Source organism: Emys orbicularis, chromosome 1, assembly GCF_028017835.1.
Source record: "Emys orbicularis isolate rEmyOrb1 chromosome 1, rEmyOrb1.hap1, whole genome shotgun sequence".
Taxonomy (NCBI): domain Eukaryota; kingdom Metazoa; phylum Chordata; order Testudines; family Emydidae; genus Emys; species Emys orbicularis.
The window spans coordinates 320,719,471-320,738,195 of record NC_088683.1 but is presented as its reverse complement, the minus strand read 5'-3'; the positions used below and the strand labels follow the sequence as shown (position 1 = coordinate 320,738,195).

The window sequence follows — 18,725 nt, the reverse complement described above, 5'->3', positions numbered from 1 at the left end:
TAGAAACAGAAGGAAAACAAAATATACTTAAAATTGAGCTACAAATTTTAGCTACTTCCTTGTCCCTCATTCTTACCCTTTCATTATCTTACTACTACTACTCAGAAATTGTCTACACTACAGACTTCTGTTGACAAAAGTCAGCTTTCGTCAGGAAAACAGTGGAGGTGTACACACTACAATGCTCCTTCCGCTGACAAAACTCTCCTGCTTTGCTGACAAAATAAAACCACCTTGATGAGAGGCTTAGAACTTTTTGTGGCAAAGTTAGATTGACAAAGTGTCAGTGTAGACACTGTGCTTGGTTATGTCACTGTAAATAACCTCCAGGAGCAGTTCGAACTCTGCTGCCCTGCACCAGACCAGGCATCAGACCCTCCCCCTTTAAAGGCCCAGGAATTTTTGAAATTCCACTTCCCATTTGCTTGGCATGGAGGGTCACATCGCATCTTCCCAGCTGACCATGGCAGCAAATGCTCCCCTGCTTGGCACACACCTGAGTTGGTGGATCTGCTGGCTCTGTGGAAAAAGGAGGCTGTGCAGTCCCAGCTCCGCTCCAGCTGTAGGAACTTCGAAACCTATGGTCAGATTTCTCGTGGCATGTTGGATAGGGGGTACAAATGGGACACGCATCAATGCTGTGTGAATATAAAGGAGGTGAAGCAGGCATACCAGTAGACAAGGGATCAAACCGTCGCTCTGGCGCTGCGCCGAAGACCTGCCGATTCCATAAGGAGCTGGACGCTATCCTTGGCGGTGACCCCATCTCCACCACCAAGAGCCCTGTGGATACTTCGGGGGTAGGGTGGAGACAGCGGACAGTGGAATGAACCCCGAGGATGAAGTGGTGGATGAAGAGGTCGAGTTGGAGGATGAGAGGGGACAAGCGACAGGGTCGTCCAGTACGTGGTGAGCCAGGACCTCTTCTCGACCCAGGAGGGTTCAAGCCAATCCAGCATTCTTTCTCTGGCACACATGACGCAGGAGAGTGATCTTTTTGTGTTGATGTTGCTTGCTTATATGAAGTAGAACTGTCCTTTGCTTTGTTATATGCTAGAAGTGGGTTAAGGGATAGAAATGTAGAAGACTAGCTGTGTTTGCGTGTGCTTCACATTCCCCTGTGCAGCTATGCTGTGGGACAGAACAGTGTGTTAATGCATGCTGAGATTTCACGGGAATGCTCCAGAGAGATCTCTAAGAAACTTTCCTGGAGGTACTCGCCAATTCTCTACTGAAGGCTCCTTGGCAGAGCTGCTTTGTTCCTTCCCCCATTGTAGGAAACTTTCCCACGTTTATTGGTAATCCCTTGTACAGGGACCCAAGTAGCACACAGGCGAGAAGCAGAGGGACCCAGTCAGAGGCCACACACATGCTGGAGATGCACCCTTGCATTCTTGCTTACCCTCAGAGTGAGATATCAGCTTCAATGACCCCCGCCTGTGGAAAATGGTAGCTTAATTTACAATTTTGTCTCTAGTCACTTGCAGTGATCCCCTTAGAAAACCACCAAGACCCTTTTCCCCATCTTGAGCACACACACCCCAGGCCAAACTCACCATCTTTAGGGCTTTCGCCAAGCTGCATGCTTGCCAATGGACAGCGAGAAAGATAACAAAGGGAATCATTACTATAATGATTCGATGCTCTGAGTGCACTAACCATCATGCTATAATTTACTGTTTCTTGTGCTTCTGCTGATGTGGCTTTCAGGGGAACCCCCTACACACCAGTGGAATGCCTCTGCCAGATAAGGAAGCGACCAAGGTGGAGCAAGGAGGACATGTTCCGAGAGGTGCTCCAATCCTCAGATGCCAAAAGACAAGAACACAGGGCATGGAGAGAGACTGTAAATTAAAATAATAAAATAGATAGGTAGGAGAGGAAGGAGAAGTGATGGAGGAGCAAACGGAAATATTGAAGTCCCTAATCGCACTGCAGGCAGAATACATGAGTGCTCACTCCCACCCCTACAGCCCATACAGAACTGCTTTCCATCCCCTCCCCAAACTCCTCTCACACATTCCTTGCATCTTCCTGGCACATCGCAGTACCCCATTCACTCCACCCCTTCGGACAGGTTCCAAAATGACATCTGGAGTTACACACAGCTATAAGAACCTACCCAGTGAAGGGCAGTCTCCTGATGTGACTGGGCAACAAAATGGCAGATGAAATTTATGGCTGATAAATACAAATGCACATTGGAAAACAAAATCCCAACTATACATATAAAATGATGGGGTCTAGCGGTTACCACTCAAGAAAGAGATCTTGGAGTCATTGTGGATAGTTCTCTGAAAACATCCACTCAGTGTGCAGCGGCAGTCAAAAAAGTGAACAGAATGTTGGGAATCATTAAGAAAGGGATAGCTAATAAGACAGAAAATATCATATTCCATCTATATAAATCCATGGTACACCCACATCTTGAATACTGTGTGCAGATGTGGTCGCCCCATCTCAAAAAAGATATATTGGACTTGGAAAAGGTTCAGAAAAGGGCAACAAAAATTATTAGGGGTATGGAATGGCGTCCGTATGAGAAGAGATGAATAAGACTGGGAATTCTCCGCTTGGAAAAGAGATGACTAAGGAGGGATACGATAGAGGTCTATAAAATCATGACTGGTGTGGAGAAAGTAAATAAGGAAGTGTTATTTACTCCTTCTCATAACAGAAGAACTAGGGGTCACTCACCTATTAGCCAGGATGGGCAAGGATGCAAAACCATGCTCTGAAGTGTCCCTAGCCTCTGATTGCTAGAAGCTGGGAATGGGCAAAAGGGTATGGATCACTTCATGACTACCTGTTCTGTTCATTCCCTCTGAAGCACCTGGCATTGGCCACTGTCAGAAGACAGGATACTGGGCTAGATGGACCATTGGTCCAATCCAATATGGCCATTCTTATATTCTATCACCCCACCACAGTTAGGGAATCCCATTGTCGCAAAGCCATTCACTATTTCATGCACATTTCCAAGAGTCACAGTCCTTCTTAGACGGATGCAATTAATGGCCCTACACACTTGCATTAACACAGCCCCAACGGTGGGCTTCCCGATTTCAAACTGATTTGTGACTGACCGGTAGCAGTCTGGAGTTGCCAACTTCCACACAGCAATTGCCACGCGCATTTCCATTGAGAGGGCAGCTCTCATTTTGGTGTCCTTGCACCACAGTGCTGGGGCGAGCTCCGCACACAGTTCCAGGAAGGTGTCTTTCCACATCCAAAAGTTCTGCAGCCACTGCTCGTCATTCCAGACCTGCATAATGATGTGATCACACCACTCAGTACTTGTTTCCTAAGCCCCATAGTGATGGTCCACTGTATGCATCTGCCCCATGAATGCCAAAAGTAATCTGGCATTGTTTCTTTTCATGGCATATAGCAGGTCAGATCAGGATTCCTATTCGGATTGGGAACTCATGATATACTGCATGACCAGCCGTGAGGTTTTCTTAACTGTGACCATAACAGAAGAGAGCAGTGCAGGATCCATCCCTTCAGGCAGAGATGGCAGTCGCGCTGTAAACAGGAACTGTTGAAAAATTACCCAAAATGCAGTCGGAAGCTCATGGAATGATGGGACAGAAAAAACTGCATAATGGGACACTGACCCCACTCTTATGATGCACTGTGATCCACTCCACCTTCCCATAACTCCTAGCTGCAGAAGGTGGTGAGTAGCACAGTGAGATAGCTACCCACAGCACTGCTCTCACTGTCGATGCTAGAGCACCAACTATGGATGCGCTCCGCCGAAAGGAGTGTCGTGTCAACATGCAAAAGCAATGTAATTATAGCGGGTTTTGATCATCTGCGTAACTTGTGTTCACAAAATCCTGCAGTGTAGAAACAGGGCCTCAGTCTAGATATCTGAAGATGCCACCAGTCTCAGTAGTCCATGGAGTTAAACATGCAATTTGACTTACTAGGTTTCCACCATCTCTGAGGAATAACTGAGCCTTTTTATAGGCAAAACCCTCAGCTCTATAGTACACTTGGGGGACCCGGAGACCTCACTTTCAAAAAAGGATGGTCCCCAAGAAAGGTTTCAGGTCAGAATCTGCATCCTAAATTTCCCTGCTAATTAAACTTGCTCATACAACTTCATAGTCAGTTTCTAGTCAATTCCACCTGCAGGATCTCATGAAGGAATAAAATGTTGCACTGTTTGGGTTGCAAACACTACTAAATATCTAAATATATTAATAACATTTAGCATTTATATAACATTTTTCATTCTCACAGCACTTTATAAACAACAACAAAATCTTTAAACTACAATTAAAAATGAACGTAAACAGTTAAAATGATTTGTAAAAGCTTGTTTTCACAAAATCTAGATTAAGCCAAATTTAACCTCATGACATCTGTCTTGACATGTAGTACATTTAAAGAATAACAGGACTAATTTTGACGGTTTGTAATGCACTCTTGTATTCATATGTTATTAAGAATTGAAGGTCCATGTCACTAGAAAAGTAATTTTTCATAGATTTATATTAAATTCTTGGATTTTTACATAGATCCATGTCACGATATAATGGATATTCTTTATAAAACTCATTATTTGAACATATACTTCCACAGAGCAAGTCCTGGAGGAATTGGACTTTAATGCTTAATAATTCATTCAAAAATCTCAAAGCTCTTTACAAAGATTACATCCATGGGATACCCATGGAAGACAGAGAAGTATTATAGACAAAAAATTAACATCAAGATCACATATGTCAGCAGAACAGCTGTAACTAGAACCTAGGTGGCCTGACTCCTAATCCCTTGTTTACAAATTTATCAAAAAATCCACATTTTCCTATTTTTAAAAATGTCTCTTTCTCCCCTCTTGCTGCTATGTTGAAGACTCACATTAACAGATGAAACTGACAGTACAATGCAAGAGTAACTGGGTGAAGTTCTATGGCCTTTGTTATACAGGTCAGAGTAGATTATCTAATGGTCCCTTCTGGACTTAAAATCTATGAATCTATAAAAGAAGGACTGTTCAGTGGTTAGGATGCTAGCCTTGGACTCAGGAGACCAGAGTTCAATTCCATTTCACCAGACTACCTACATGACCTATAAAACCTTGTTTTCAGTTGCTTATAACTTATAACAGAAATTTTCTATGAGAGGTGTCTGTCGTGCTAAATTCTGAGAACTAAGCTATGGAAAAATACAGCGTTTTGCAAATGTTCAATTCTGGCAACCTTTTTCTCTGAGAAGTTCTAGTGCCCCCATGCTTTGAAGCAGGGACTTAAAATTTGGCAGGGGGTAACCTTAATGCCAAAGGTGGGCCATATGCCATCCCCATAACAACCCAAATTTGGCCAAGTTATAAACCTTTGAAAAAAAGTCAGTTCACATATATTCAGCAGACACGTGCTAGCATAGCTAAAATCTCTGAAAATTCCATCTGTACTGAGCAAGTATTTCCGCCACAATTGTTTCTCTGGGCTGCTGCCAGCAAGAGCAGGGAGCATGTCAATCCTGTGTTTTTGGTCCCAGGCAGCATGGAAGAGGAAGCTGCCTGATTCAGATGCAGAGGGGACAAGAGTTGAGGAAGGGATTAGGGAGCAAACTGGGACAAGTAGCAGGGAGGAGGGGAAGAGACTGGCTGGGAAAAGGGCTTAGGAATGGGAGCCAAGGTGGGAAATGTGGGGTTGGGTCTGGGAGCCAGTTTCCAGGGAGGTGGGGGAGAAAACTTAAATTAGATGTGGACCAGGCAGGAAGTGAGGAGTAGGAATTGGGACTAGCTGGGCAACAAGACTTGGAACCATTAGAAAGGGCAGAAGGAAGTACGGGGGAAAGATTTGATGAGGAGACAGGGCATGGAGAGAGAATTGGGACTGGTTGGGCAAAGAGCCAGGAGCCGGGGGTGGGAAATGAGATTGGATAAGGAGACCGGGGAGGTAAACTGTGACTGGGACCCAGTGGAGATGGGAAAAGTGGGTGGGGAGGAAGACATATCAAACAAGGAGTAGAGGGGAAGGAGGAGGGATGGGAATGGCCAGGCAAGGAAACTGGCAACAAGGAGCTGAAGGGGCTTGGGGGAACTGGAAATGGGTGGACAAGGAGACTGGGAGGGGAAAACTGGGATAGGGAGTCAGGAGGTGGTGACCAGGACTGGCTGGATGAGGAAACTTGGTTTGGGATTAGAGATTGAGGAGTAGAGACCTGGGTCTTGGATGAGGGGAATGGTATGGGAAACAGATAGGACTGGGACAGCTTGAAGGGGATGAGGCAGAAGGGGTCAAACTTTGAGGGAATGAGCAGAAAAGTCCTTGCCTACTAGACCACATTCCACTCCAGACATTTCTCTGATGTCAGTACATATCTATGAAATCCCCTGGGCAAAGTGTGCGTCTCAGCGCCCTATAGTGCTGGTCTGCAAAGAGGATGACAACCTACTATTTCTACCAGTTACTCCATTAGCTCAAGTGGCACAGATCTGTGTAGTAGATCTAAAGGTTCCATCCCTGCTGATGAATCAGGTAGGTGTTAATATGATGTCACGATGGAATTTCGGTTTGCTCACTTTGTTTTTCAAAAAATCTAGGAAATTACACACAAAAATCTACATTTAAAATGTTATTAAGGATTCAGTCTTTAATTACATGATCACAGACTATTTTTTCCACAGGACCCATGCCTCTTTCAGCGCACAGAATGGACTTGTTCTGGGAATGAATCAAGGTTGTGAACTAAAAGAGCTGTGGTCTGCCCTAACTCTGTTGCAGAAATTGAAAGGTGTGTAGTGAATGAGACGGAACTGCAAGAAGAGAAAGAATTGTAGCATAGTTAAGGCAGCTGAATGCTGCCTTGGAGAACTGGATTCTATCCCTGCCTCTGCCAACAAGTTCCTACGTGATTTGCCAAGCATCACATAAACCAAACTTTTTACAGGTGGTCACTAATTGCGTGTCCCTCATTTTCTAGATGCCTGACTTGAGACCCTGGGGTCTAATTTACAGAAGTACTGCGCACTCCCAACTGCAAATGAAATCACTGGGAGCTGTCCTTTGAACGTACAAAGTTATATATAAGTTAAGTGCTCTGAAATAATCAGGTTCTAGGTGTCTCAAGCTGGGCACCCAAAGTTAGTGGATACTTCTGAGCTTAAAGTGTCTGTCTCTCAGCTCCCCATATGTAGCATTGGGATAATAAAACCAGATCATCTAATAGGGGTGTTGTGAAAACAAATTAATGTTTGTGAAGCACTCATATACTATAGCATCAAATTCCATAAAAAGCCTATTAAGAAATTAACAATTCTGTCTTTGGAGCAGGGTTTGAATAAGATGCAGTAAGAAAAGCATAGGAAACAAAATATCAAATAGCTGCTCATTAAGTGAGGACTGTCTATTCCAGGGGTCGGCAACGTTTGGCACGCGGCTCGCCAGGGTAAGCACCCTGGCGGGCCGGGCCAGTTTATTTACCTGCTGACGCGGCAAGTTCGGCCGATCGCAGCCCCCACTGGCCGCAGTTCGCCGTCCCGGGCCAATGGGGGCGGCGGGAAGCCGCGGCCAGCACATCCCTTGCCCGCGCCGCTTCCCGCCGCCCCCATTGGCCCGGGACAGCGAACCGCAGCCAGTGGGGGCCGCGATCGGCCGAACCTGTCGCGTCAGCAGGTAAATAAACTGGCCCGGCCCGCCAGGGTGCTTACCCTGGCGAGCCGCATGCCAAACGTTGCCGACCCCTGGTCTATTCTATGCCCTGAATAAGGCAAGGTCCTGTGGAAACAACAATATTTCATCACATAAATAAAGACCATATCATAATGCATATGCACAAGGGGGCTCAAATTAAGACAAACTTAATTCTGGCATTTCCTAACTTTTGAGTGCTTGACTTAGCATGCTCAATATTGTTTTTTTCCCCCCTTTAATAACTTTCTTTTTCTTTTTTAAGGAACTTTTAGCAGCTTTACAAATCAAACACAAAAACTATTTATTACAACAGTGAGCTTTTTTTTGTTCCGAGAAATAATATGCAGTAATATGATCATCAGATCTCTCTACTTAACTGGGTAAGCTCCTTTAAATCATCCAGGAAGTTTTGTTTCTGGTGATTTTATTAAATTGAGTGAAACTACTGACTCAAAGTTCTCTTAATGTAGGGTTTTTAGATGTGACAGATACATAAACTATGCTCCATGATGACAGGCACATTGTCATAGAATGTTGTAAGACACTATGAACTTGAAAACTAGTCAATTAAAATAATTTAAAAAAAATTAGAAGTGGTGTCAGTTCCTACCAGACTTGAGTCCCTGAGAATTTCTATAGTTTAACTAGCATATCTTCCTTTAAAAAACTTATCCCCTTTTGTTGTGGGAAAGGCCTTCACCAACAAATGTGGAAACTGACTGACTACACTGGAAAAACAGTGGAAGTGACTATAAACAAAGTTTTATTAAATTAATTATGCACAAATGAAACACACCAAAAACAAGAGGCTCTCTCTCTCTCTCTCTCTAGTCTCTTTCGCTTCTAATAATCTTAAGTGTTATTTGTAAAATTAAATAAGAATAGAAAATGTAAAACATTCATATGAGATTTTTCAAGTTGATAATGTCCCATTAAAGTTTATTTTAATGGCATATAAGAGCACTTCTAATTTAGATGAATTAATATTAGTAGACTTGGAAGAAGACATTTTAAGAAAGGAATCTGAAAGACCAGAGAGTGGCTAACTTTCATATTAGAAGCATTTGGAGTTTCAGGGTACGTCTTCACTTACATCCGGGTCCGGATGTAAGCAATCGATTTTCTGAGTTCGATTTATCGCGTCTGGTTAAGACGCGATAAATCGATCCCGGATCGATCCCGGAAGTGCCCCGGATCGATCCCGGAAGTGCTCGCCTTCGACGCTGGTACTCCAGCTCGGCGAGCGGAGTACGCAGCATCGACGGGGGAGCCTTCCTGCCGCGTCTGGACCGCGGTAACGTCGGACTAAGGTACTTCGAATTCAGCTACGTTATTAACGTAGCTGAATTTGCGTACCTTAGTCCGAAGTGGGGGGGTTAGTGTAGACCAGCCCTCAGAAGTCAGCATGGAAGAATACATGAGTCACTGGATAGAAGAAAAAAATATTTTTAAAACAAATATAAAACAGCTTTCTGTGATCATCAGCATTCTTACTGAAAAAGACCAAAAGAACAGCTAACAATGAAGTGACTAATATTTCCAATATTCACTACTATACCCCTTCACTATGTAACAATTAGGACCTCAATTCTGCAAAGACTTATACATATGAGTAGTCCCACTGACTTCAAGAATACTACTTGTGTAAATCTTTACAGGATCAGGACCTAAAACAAGAACAACCTAGCAGACTTTTTTTTTTTTAATTATTTTCAACATATACTTACTGAGACAGTGTTGTTTTTCCTGAGCCAGGCAGACCTCTTAAAATTAGAAGTAATTTCTGCGACCTACATAACTTGTCTTCTGAAAACTGCTGAAAATTAAAATTGTGTATTCCCTCTTTCTGGTAAGTTCTAGGATCTTTCCAACACTCTTCTCTGGTTTCACAGAAACCATTATTCATGCATCCATCCTGGTCGCTATATCCATTTCTGGAGACTTGCATACTATGGATACCAATATGACCAGCATAACTATTATTCTGATCAAACAATGGACAGCTCCTGTTAGTACTGCCACTATTTCCATGGTAACCTGCATAATTCTTGTGAGGAAGTCCATCATTCTGAGGATGGAGAGTATTTGGTTGATGTGGTGTGGAATTAAGAGTTTGAACATCTAAATGATGGTTGAACCTAGGAGGAAGAGGTCCCTGAGGTATTATGAAAGATTGTGTTGGCTGCCATGCCGGCCTAAACTGAGGGACTGAATGGTTCCAGAATTTAGAATCCGCTTGCCAATTAAAATGATTCTCACTTCTCCAGCCATTTGCTTCATTGTCAAAACATTTTGGTTCACTGACTGTCTTCTGGTCACTTGGTTCATTATAGAAACATTGTTCATGGTCATAATATGATTGTGTTCTACTGTAACAGGTATCTTGTTCATCCTCGTGAGATGACTGACTATATTTATTACATGATATAAATCGTTCCTGAGATGATTCGGTTTCTTTTTCCTGTAAGTGACCTTCTAACTCATCTTTATCGCTTTCAAGCTGCTGAATTTCTTTATAAAATTGGCACAATTCATCATCTATTTCTGATACATCACAAGAGAGAGTCTGTATTTTATTTGCTGCTTCTTTGTCATTTTTGTGGTAAAGTACAACATTTTGTTTCTCTTTGCCTGTGCTAAATTTAGTAAAATTCCTGGTTTCATCCTGTTTGTTCTCCTCCACAGGTCTGTAAACGGGCCCAATAAATACTTTGCTTGTACCATGTTCTTCAGCCTCTACTTCATCTCCATTTACTGTGAATGATTTTTTGCTAGTTTCTTTAATATTAGCTTCATCAACTTTTTCAGTAATGAATGGGCATCTATTTTCTGTAACCTCAGTGTCTTTTATTGGAAGATTTACACTCTGCATGATCGTTGAATGAGTAGACTCAATAATCCCTGGCCTATTACCAGGGAATTCGTCATTGAAAATACAGATGTCTTGGAAACATTCATTCTCTTTCTGCTGCACTTCCTGTTTTCCTTGGTCATCAGAGATGTATAAAGGTATCCATTCTTTGTTTATTCTCTCAGTGTCTGTTTTCATAAGAGATCCCTGGAAACCATCATCACAGGATTTATCATGAGCTTCTTCTGTTGATTTAATTTTTTTAGAACACGGTTCAATTGTCATTTCATCTTGACATTCCAAAGGCCTTACTTTACATTCAGCATGAAGCATCTTAAAGAAAAAAAGCAAGAATATTAACAAAACATACACCTTTAGAATACATTATGCAAAATTAGAAGTTATTCTAAGCTATAATTTGTAACATCAGAGTTTATCTACCTTCACAACTAAAATAAGTTAGTTATTAATTTCATTGAAGAAAGCATCCACTATAGGCTAATGTAGTTTTGGTTTTAAATAAAAGTTACCTATTTCAGTAGGTTTATAATAAAAACTATTTTAGTGTAGAGCTTTTCTCGTATTTCAGTGACAATATTAGCAATTTACTATCTGTGCTAAGCTATTTTTTAAAAGTGAATTTAGTGTTTCAGAAATAAATTAGATCAGCAGCCTGAATACTGGAATTCTCTAGTTATCCACAGTACAGGTTCAGTATGGGCATTAGCAATGCAATTACTTACATCATTGCCAACAAGCTTCAATCCTTTTTCTGCTGGGATCCCCCCTAAGAATTAGATAACTGAGCACAGACATTTGGTTAATGCTTGACCTTTCTACTCAGACTGCCAACAAACTGTTACTTAGAGCCACTGTGATGTAATTTCTATGATATGCACTGGACTAATCCAACTCATAGCCCACCAAACATCTGTTAGATGCCAGTTATTAATCAATAATAAAGTAGATCAGATTTAAAAATTAAAGCTGTAATCTATTATTAGTTGTATTACCATAGCACCTCTGAGCCCCAGCCAAGGATCAGGACCTCACTGTAAAAGGCCACTGTAAAAATGGAGAACAAAAAGATTGACCCTTCCTCAAAGAGCTTACAGTCTAAGTACAAGACAAGAGACAACATATGGATACAAACAGATGGAAGGGTACAAGGAAACAGTGACATAATAGTGGTCAGCATGACAGGCAGTAGTTTCCAAATGCCACCATTATCATTCCTCTGAATGTCATCCAGTCACCTACATATTAAGTTACCTAACTCAAAAGTACATGGTCTTTCATGGCATTCCAGAGGTATATAAAGTAGATGGAATGCAATATCAACTGCCTTTCAAAAGACAAGACATATGCTATTTTTTTGGCATGAAATAATGTGATAAATGCATCAGACAAGATGGTGGATAACAGACAATTTCCAGTTTCAAGTTCCTACTAGAGGGTTAATTCTACTAGTGTCTGTAACCTATTAAACTTCTGAACTCGGGAAAGTGACAGGCATCCATTAACTGAACTGTAATAAAATTAAAAGAGAACTCTCTAATTTGCAGGGAGAGTGAGATTCCCTTATCTAAACACGAAGTTTTACGTAGTTTTTATAGTCTTCCATTTACAGAAAAAAGTTTTGTTGTATGTGAGTAAGGTTAGCCTCCACCCTCCCGCCCCAATATGGAAATAAGAATAAATTTGCTATGCGCATATTAGTCTCTTCCATCTCAAGGGGTGGGAAGAGAACTTTGCTGTTTTCTGTGTTGTGAGTTACTCTGGGGATAAGATTGGACTGGGAAGGGAAGAAATCTCTCTCCTCTCTTGGGATGCAGATTGTGTGTGTGTGTATATACACATATATAAACACACATACACACACACACCCCTTTGTCTCCCCAATTGTCATCCGTGCCGCAACCCTCAACTTCAAGAATGATACAGGCTAGGGTGGAGAACGTTACTCTCTCCGGGATAGAGTGCAGGCTATTGCTGTGTGTGTGTCACAGTCTCTCCCCTCTATCTGAAGTGGATTGGGGGGTGTTGCTGTGTGTATCAGTCTCTCCCCTCTCTCTGGGGAGGGTTGGGTGGGAAGTGTTACTGTGTGTCAGTCTCACCCCTCTCTCTGGGGTGGGAAGTGCTGCTGTGCGCACGAGAAGGTCTCTCTCTCTGCGGTGAGTTGGGGGTAATGACGTGTGTTGCAGTCTCTCCCCTCTCTCTGGGCTGGGTTGTAGGGGGTGTTGCTGTTTGTGTAACACAGTCTCTCCCTCTGTGAAGGGGTGTGTGTTGTTGTGTGTGTCTATCACGTGCTCTCTCTCTGAGAGTTAAGGGTGCTGTGTGACAGTCTCTCTTCCTCTGGGCTGAAGGGTGTTGCTGTGTGTGTGAGACGGACTCTCTCTGGACTGGAGGAGTGTTCCTCTGTGTGTGAAAGACAGACTCTTTCTGGGTTGGGGGAGGTGTTGCTGTGTGTGTGACAACCTCTCTCTGGGCTGGGAGGAGGAGGGGTGTTGCTGTATCTGTCTCTCTCTGGTCTGGGGGTGTTGCTGTGTGTGGGACAGACTCTCCCTCTGGTCTGGGGGTGTTGCTGTGTGTGTGTGACAGACTCTCTCTAGGCTTAGGAGGTGTTGCTGTGCATGTGACAACCTCTCTCTGAGCTGGGGTGTGTGTGTGTGTGTGTATCAGCAGGCTCTCTCTGGGCTGGGGGTGTTGGGGTGTGTGTGTGTGACAGCAGGCTCTCTCTGGGCTGGGGGTGTTGCTCTGTGTGTGTGTGTGTGTGACAGCAGGCTCTCTCTGGGCTGGGGGTGTTGCCCTGTGTGTGTGTGTGTGTGACAGCAGGCTCTCTCTGGGCTGGGGGTGTTGCCGTGTGTGTGTGTGTGTGTGTGTGTGACGGCAGGCTCTCTCTGGGCTGGGGGTGTTGCCCTGTGTGTGTGTGTGACAGCAGGCTCTCTCTGGGCTGGGGGTGTTGCCGTGTGTGTGTGTGTGTGTGTGACAGCAGGCTCTCTCTGGGCTGGGGGTGTTGCCATGTGTGTGTGTGTGTGTGTGTGTGACAGCAGGCTCTCTCTGGGCTGGGGGTGTTGCTGCTGACTCGGTTTCTCTCGCACTGGGCCCCGGCCAGCACTGCGCGGCCCACCCGGCAGCACTCTCGGGGGACCCCCCCTCGACCGCCCTCTCTCACGCGGGGAGGCGCCCGGCACCGCCCGCCCCCCTCTCATCACAACCGCGGCTGGGTGAAGGGACCAACCTCCAGGCAGAGACAGCAACAGCCTTCCGCGGCCTAGCCTGGCCTCCGGCTCGCAGCAGCGCAGTCCCGGGCGGTTGGGGGAGGGGAGTTCCTACGGCTCTTTACTCTCAAGATGGCGTTAGCAACCTCAGCAGCCGCGCCGGGACGAACGCGGCCTGTTGTGGGGCTTGTAGTGCAGCCCGGCCCGGGCTTAGAACTACAACTCCCAGAATGCCCGGCGGGCGGCCCTTCCGCCACAGCTTAGGCGCGGGGCTGCCCAGGGCAGGGGAAGGTCCGTAGAGAAGCGCAGGCAGAGGCTGCTTGACCGTGGTGAACCAGGGCAGGCTGGGGAGAAGGTCTCTCGTGTGTGTGAGCGCAGGCTCTGTCTGGGCTGGGGTGATGCCTTGTACATTGATGAGTCACAAGGAGACCCCTGCATTGGGGATGACGTGACAGGCGGGAATATGCAACGCACATTATTACTAGGGTGCGGACCCCTCTTTTGGGGGGAGCCCTTAACTGGGAAGCGGGGAGCTCCCCTTGTTCCGGAGGGGATGGGATATCCCCTGTTTGGGGCTTGGTTTTTAGGGCCCTTGTTTCCAGTCTCCCTCTCTGTGAATGATCTGTTTGCTGGTAGGAGGGGGCGGGGGGTTTCTGCATTTGTTATAGTCTCTTGCCCCCTCTCCCTGAGTGTTAGGAATGAGGGGAGAACGTCAGTGTTAGTTTTACAGAGTTGGACTGCAGACATGTAATAAGTGTGATTTCTTTAAATTATAAGTATTAAAGCTTTAAAAGAAAAATAAAACCTCTTCGGATGCTGTTGAAAACATGGGGCATGGCTGATGGTTTGTGGTTTCTTCTCAGTGGCCACTTGCTGAAGGTTGCAAACTATACCTACAATCACATTTTGAAACTGTTTCCGATTTGTGGTTGCTGCTGTTTGGTTTTGCTTCCTAGAACTCTTTAATACTGGATTATTTTTCTTACAAATAAACTACAGTGGTAGATCCTGGCTAGTAACTGCTCTGTCAATATGAATTTGAATATTGACTAGTATACTTCTCTTCCCCCATCCCCATGGCTGTTTGTATCTCAGCAGACTAACTTTCTTTTACTATGCAAAGAAACGACATAATCAGTTTTCTTTTGTAGAGAGTTCTGAGATTTAGAGAAATCGTTTTTCTTTGGCTTGCATTTGTCTTGTACTAAAACAGATTACAGTATATTGCCTCTCTTACATATTTTTCAGAATTGTTCCTCTTTCTCTAGCTGTTCATGAAAAGACTGATTTTCTGATTCTCTTGCCCACACTCCTAAAATTGGCTGTGAAAGGTGACAAATTGTGTTACTAAACCCCAGGTTTATCCAAGTCCTAAACATGGGTTAATTTTTTAATTTAGACATTTATTTTAAATTTTCAGCAAAATGTATAGCTAATTTCTATTGTGTTAAGCCAGTTGAGACAAATAAGGGTCAACTAAACAATTATAAATAATGTGTTTATAAAAATTACTGACCAAATACTGGTTCCATTTACTTAAACTGGAGTTTTACTATTAATTTCAGAGGACTTGGATTTGGCACTAAAGTAGAAAGGATTCCATATATCCATTTTAAAGATGCAGATATGATGAAAGATACATTTATAGAAACAGAAGCTCTTTTTTTACCTAACCAAGAAGCAAGCTTTCCAGAGATTCAGTGATTCCAGATTTACATCAGCATAGCTGACAGCAGAATTCCTCCTGAGAACAGATCATTTGGATCATAGGGACTGGGAAAGTCAAACACACAAGAGCAATGCTTTACTGATAATGGCAAAAATAATAACTGTCATAACACATAGTCATATACACTGATTACAGTTGATAAGGGGAGATAATACTGGTACTCCAGGACTCTTTAAGCTAGTGGAGAAAGGCATAACCACTGACGAAAATGCAGCCAGGTAAATTTAAAGAAGGCACACATTTTTAACAATGAGGATGATTAACGTTTGGGACAAATTACTAAGGTAAGCATTGGATTCTCCATATCTGAATGTCTTCCTATCAAGAGTGGATGCCTTTCTGGAAGATATGCTTTAGTCAAACATAAGTTATTGGGCACAATACAGCAGTAACTGGGTGAGATGTAATGGCCTGTGATAGACAGGAGGTCAGACTAGATCATCTAATGGTCCTTTCTTGTCTTAAACTCTATTAATCTGTGAAAAAGCTTGCTTAGCATCAAGGTCATTTAAACAATAATAGTTTGCAATCTTTTAAGGAAAAAGGGTAATTGGCCACATCCTCAACTGCCTTTAAGGAGCACACTATATGCAGGGTTGGGAGAGCAGGATGTAAAGCTCACCTTTGCACTCCCCTGATTTTGGGCTGGCTGTGTGCTGGTCCCGTCCCAAATATACCAGAGAATACCCTACATGGGATAGTACTCCTGTGGCCGGATGCTACTAGGAATGTGAAACAAAGCAGCCACACTACTTCCAAGAAACTGGTCCCCTTTATTAATTTTCCTTTAGATTCAAGAAAAAGACATTCACAGATTTTAAGATAAAAACATAAGAACGGCCATACTGGGTCAGTACAATGGTCCATCTAGCCCAGTATCGTGTCTTCCGACAGTGTCCAATGCCAGATGCTTCAGAGGGAATGAACGTTGTATCATCTCTTCAGAATGTGTTTACAGTTACTTGAGAGATCTGTGTGTTTTTGTACCATCTTCTCCGGTCAGGAATGTGCTTACTCGGTTAGCTGACACCTTTGTACATCACTATTTTGACAAAGCCAGGCTTAGTCTGGTTCACAGCCTTTGATTCATACTGTTACTTATGCTTAGGGCTCCAGCAAGGCCTACACTAGCTTACAGAGAATCCCTGTTAATAGATCCTCACCTAGCTGATGTCTCTGTCTGAACAGTGTGCTCCTCCATACCTTTCCCCCAGCCCTTAGTTTAAAAACTCCTCTAGGACCTTTTTAATTTTACATGCCAGCAATCTGGTTCTGTTTTGATTTAGGTGGAGCCCATCCTTCCTGCCTTTCTGATTTAGTCCCTACATGCCTGTGCTGTTCTTTTGTACTCTTCCCTATCATGTAAAAAGCAACAGAGGGTCCTGTGGCACCTTTAAGACTAACAGAAGTATTGGGAGCATAAGCTTTCGTGGGTAAGAACCTCACTTCTTCAGATGCAAGACTTGCATCTGAAGAAGTGAGGTTCTTACCCATGAAAGCTTATGCTCCCAATACTTCTGTTAGTCTTAAAGGTGCCACAGGACCCTCTGTTGCTTTTTACAGATTCAGACTAACACGGCTACCCCTCTGATACTTCCCTATCATGGTCTCTTATACAAGATATGTAAAATTAATACTGGCAAATTACTTAAAAGAACCACTGTATTAAAACTACTTGTATTAAAAAACAAACATTTAAACTTTCATATCACTCTGTTGCATAAACGGTGATTTGTAAGATGGGAAAAAGGTCTCAACGACACCAGTTCAGTTAGTATATGCAGCAAGCACTTCACAGTGTTTGTTACTTCTATGTCAGCCATTCCCTATATATACATTAGTCCCAGTGAGCAGGGTGTAGCTTTACCTCTTATGTCGTGGTAGCATTGCTCTAATGGAGACAACTCGGGTGTGGTTGCTGTGTGTTATCTTCCATGGCTAACTTTCCTCTTCACCACAACCAAGCCTGAGGCCTTGTCTACACTGGCAAGTTTCTACGCAGTAAAGCAGCTTTCTGCGGTGTAACTCCCAAGGTGTACATACTGCCAAGCCACATAGTGCACAGAAACTGTTCAGTTGCAGCGCTGTAAAAAAACACTCCGACGAGAGGCATACAGCTTTCTGCGCCAGGGCTACAGCACTGCGCTGCCAGTGTAGACACCCTGGTCGATTACTGCACTGCAGTTGGCCTCTGGGAGTTGTCCCACAATGTCTGTTCTTGCCTCTCTGGTCATCGATTTGAACTCTACAGCCCTGCCCTCAGGTGACCAACCATGAGCCCTACCCCTTAAATTCCTAGGGAATTTTGAAAGTCCCCTTCCTGTTTGTTCGGTGATGCGTGCAGTGATCTCAGCGCAACTTTCCAGGTGACCATGCCTGCTCCACACACCAGGCGATCCCCTCTTGGAACAATGCCGAGCTGCTGGACCTCATCAGCATTTGGGGAGAGGAGGCTGTCCAGTCCCAGCTGCGCTCCACCCGTAGGAATTATGATACCTATGGACAGATTTCACGATGCATGACAGAAAGGAGCCATGACTGGGACACACTGCAGTGCAGGGTCAAAGTGAAGGAGCTGCGGAACGCCTACTACAAGGCGCGGGAGGCAAAGCACCGCTACGGTGCTGCGCCCACAAGCTGCTGGTTCTACAAAGAGCTGGACATGATACTCGGTGGTGACCCCACCTCCACTGTGAAGGCCACTATGGATACTTCGATGGCTCATGTGCCAGTCGAGAGTAGACCAAGCCAGGAGGAGGAAATCTTGGACGAGGATATGAAGGGGGGGCGGATCCAGAGGCAGAGGATGACTCGGAGGTCAGAGATGCATGCAGCCAGGAGCTCTTCTCTACCCTGGAGGAAGCTAGCCAGTCGCAGCAGTCGGAGCTTGGCGAAGCGCAAACAGGAGAGGAGGCCCTGGTAAGCAGCTTTGATTTTGGGAATCACTGAAGCAAGTTGTTGGGGGCAGGAGGGTTGCAGAAAGCAGGCTTGTGTCTGTATGATGCACGTACCACCACATGCCTAGTCTGAGCAGCGGAACAGGGTGTTGATTGACTCCCTCACTTCACAGGAATTTGCCTCAGAGATCTCTACAAAACTCTCATATAGATACTGGGCAATCTGCTGCCATAGGTTCTTTGGCAGAGCTGCTTTGTTTCTTGCCCCATTAAGGGTAATTTTCCTGCGCCACTCTGCCATCACTGGGGGTGTGTGGAGGGGGGCATTGCTGCACACAGTTGAGCTGCATAAGGGCCAGGGCAGAAGCCGCA

The 18,725-nt window shown here is 44.3% G+C and overlaps 1 protein-coding gene across 1 annotated transcript in view; it reads right to left on the bottom strand.

Annotated features, from left to right (window-relative positions):
- Nucleotides 1-13,887, bottom strand: part of LOC135878182 (NEDD4-binding protein 2-like 2) — a 100,619-nt gene extending 86,732 nt beyond the window's left edge. Inside the window, exons 1-3 of the mRNA XM_065403774.1 lie at nucleotides 13,748-13,887; nucleotides 11,520-11,571; nucleotides 9,383-10,839 (exon numbers count right to left, since the gene is read on the bottom strand). Of these exons, the coding sequence (XP_065259846.1) occupies nucleotides 9,383-10,839; nucleotides 11,520-11,522 (1,460 nt within the window). The 5' untranslated portion in view covers nucleotides 11,523-11,571; nucleotides 13,748-13,887. The remainder of the gene's footprint in view (nucleotides 1-9,382; nucleotides 10,840-11,519; nucleotides 11,572-13,747) is intronic.
- Between the last annotated feature and the right edge of the window lie 4,838 nt (nucleotides 13,888-18,725).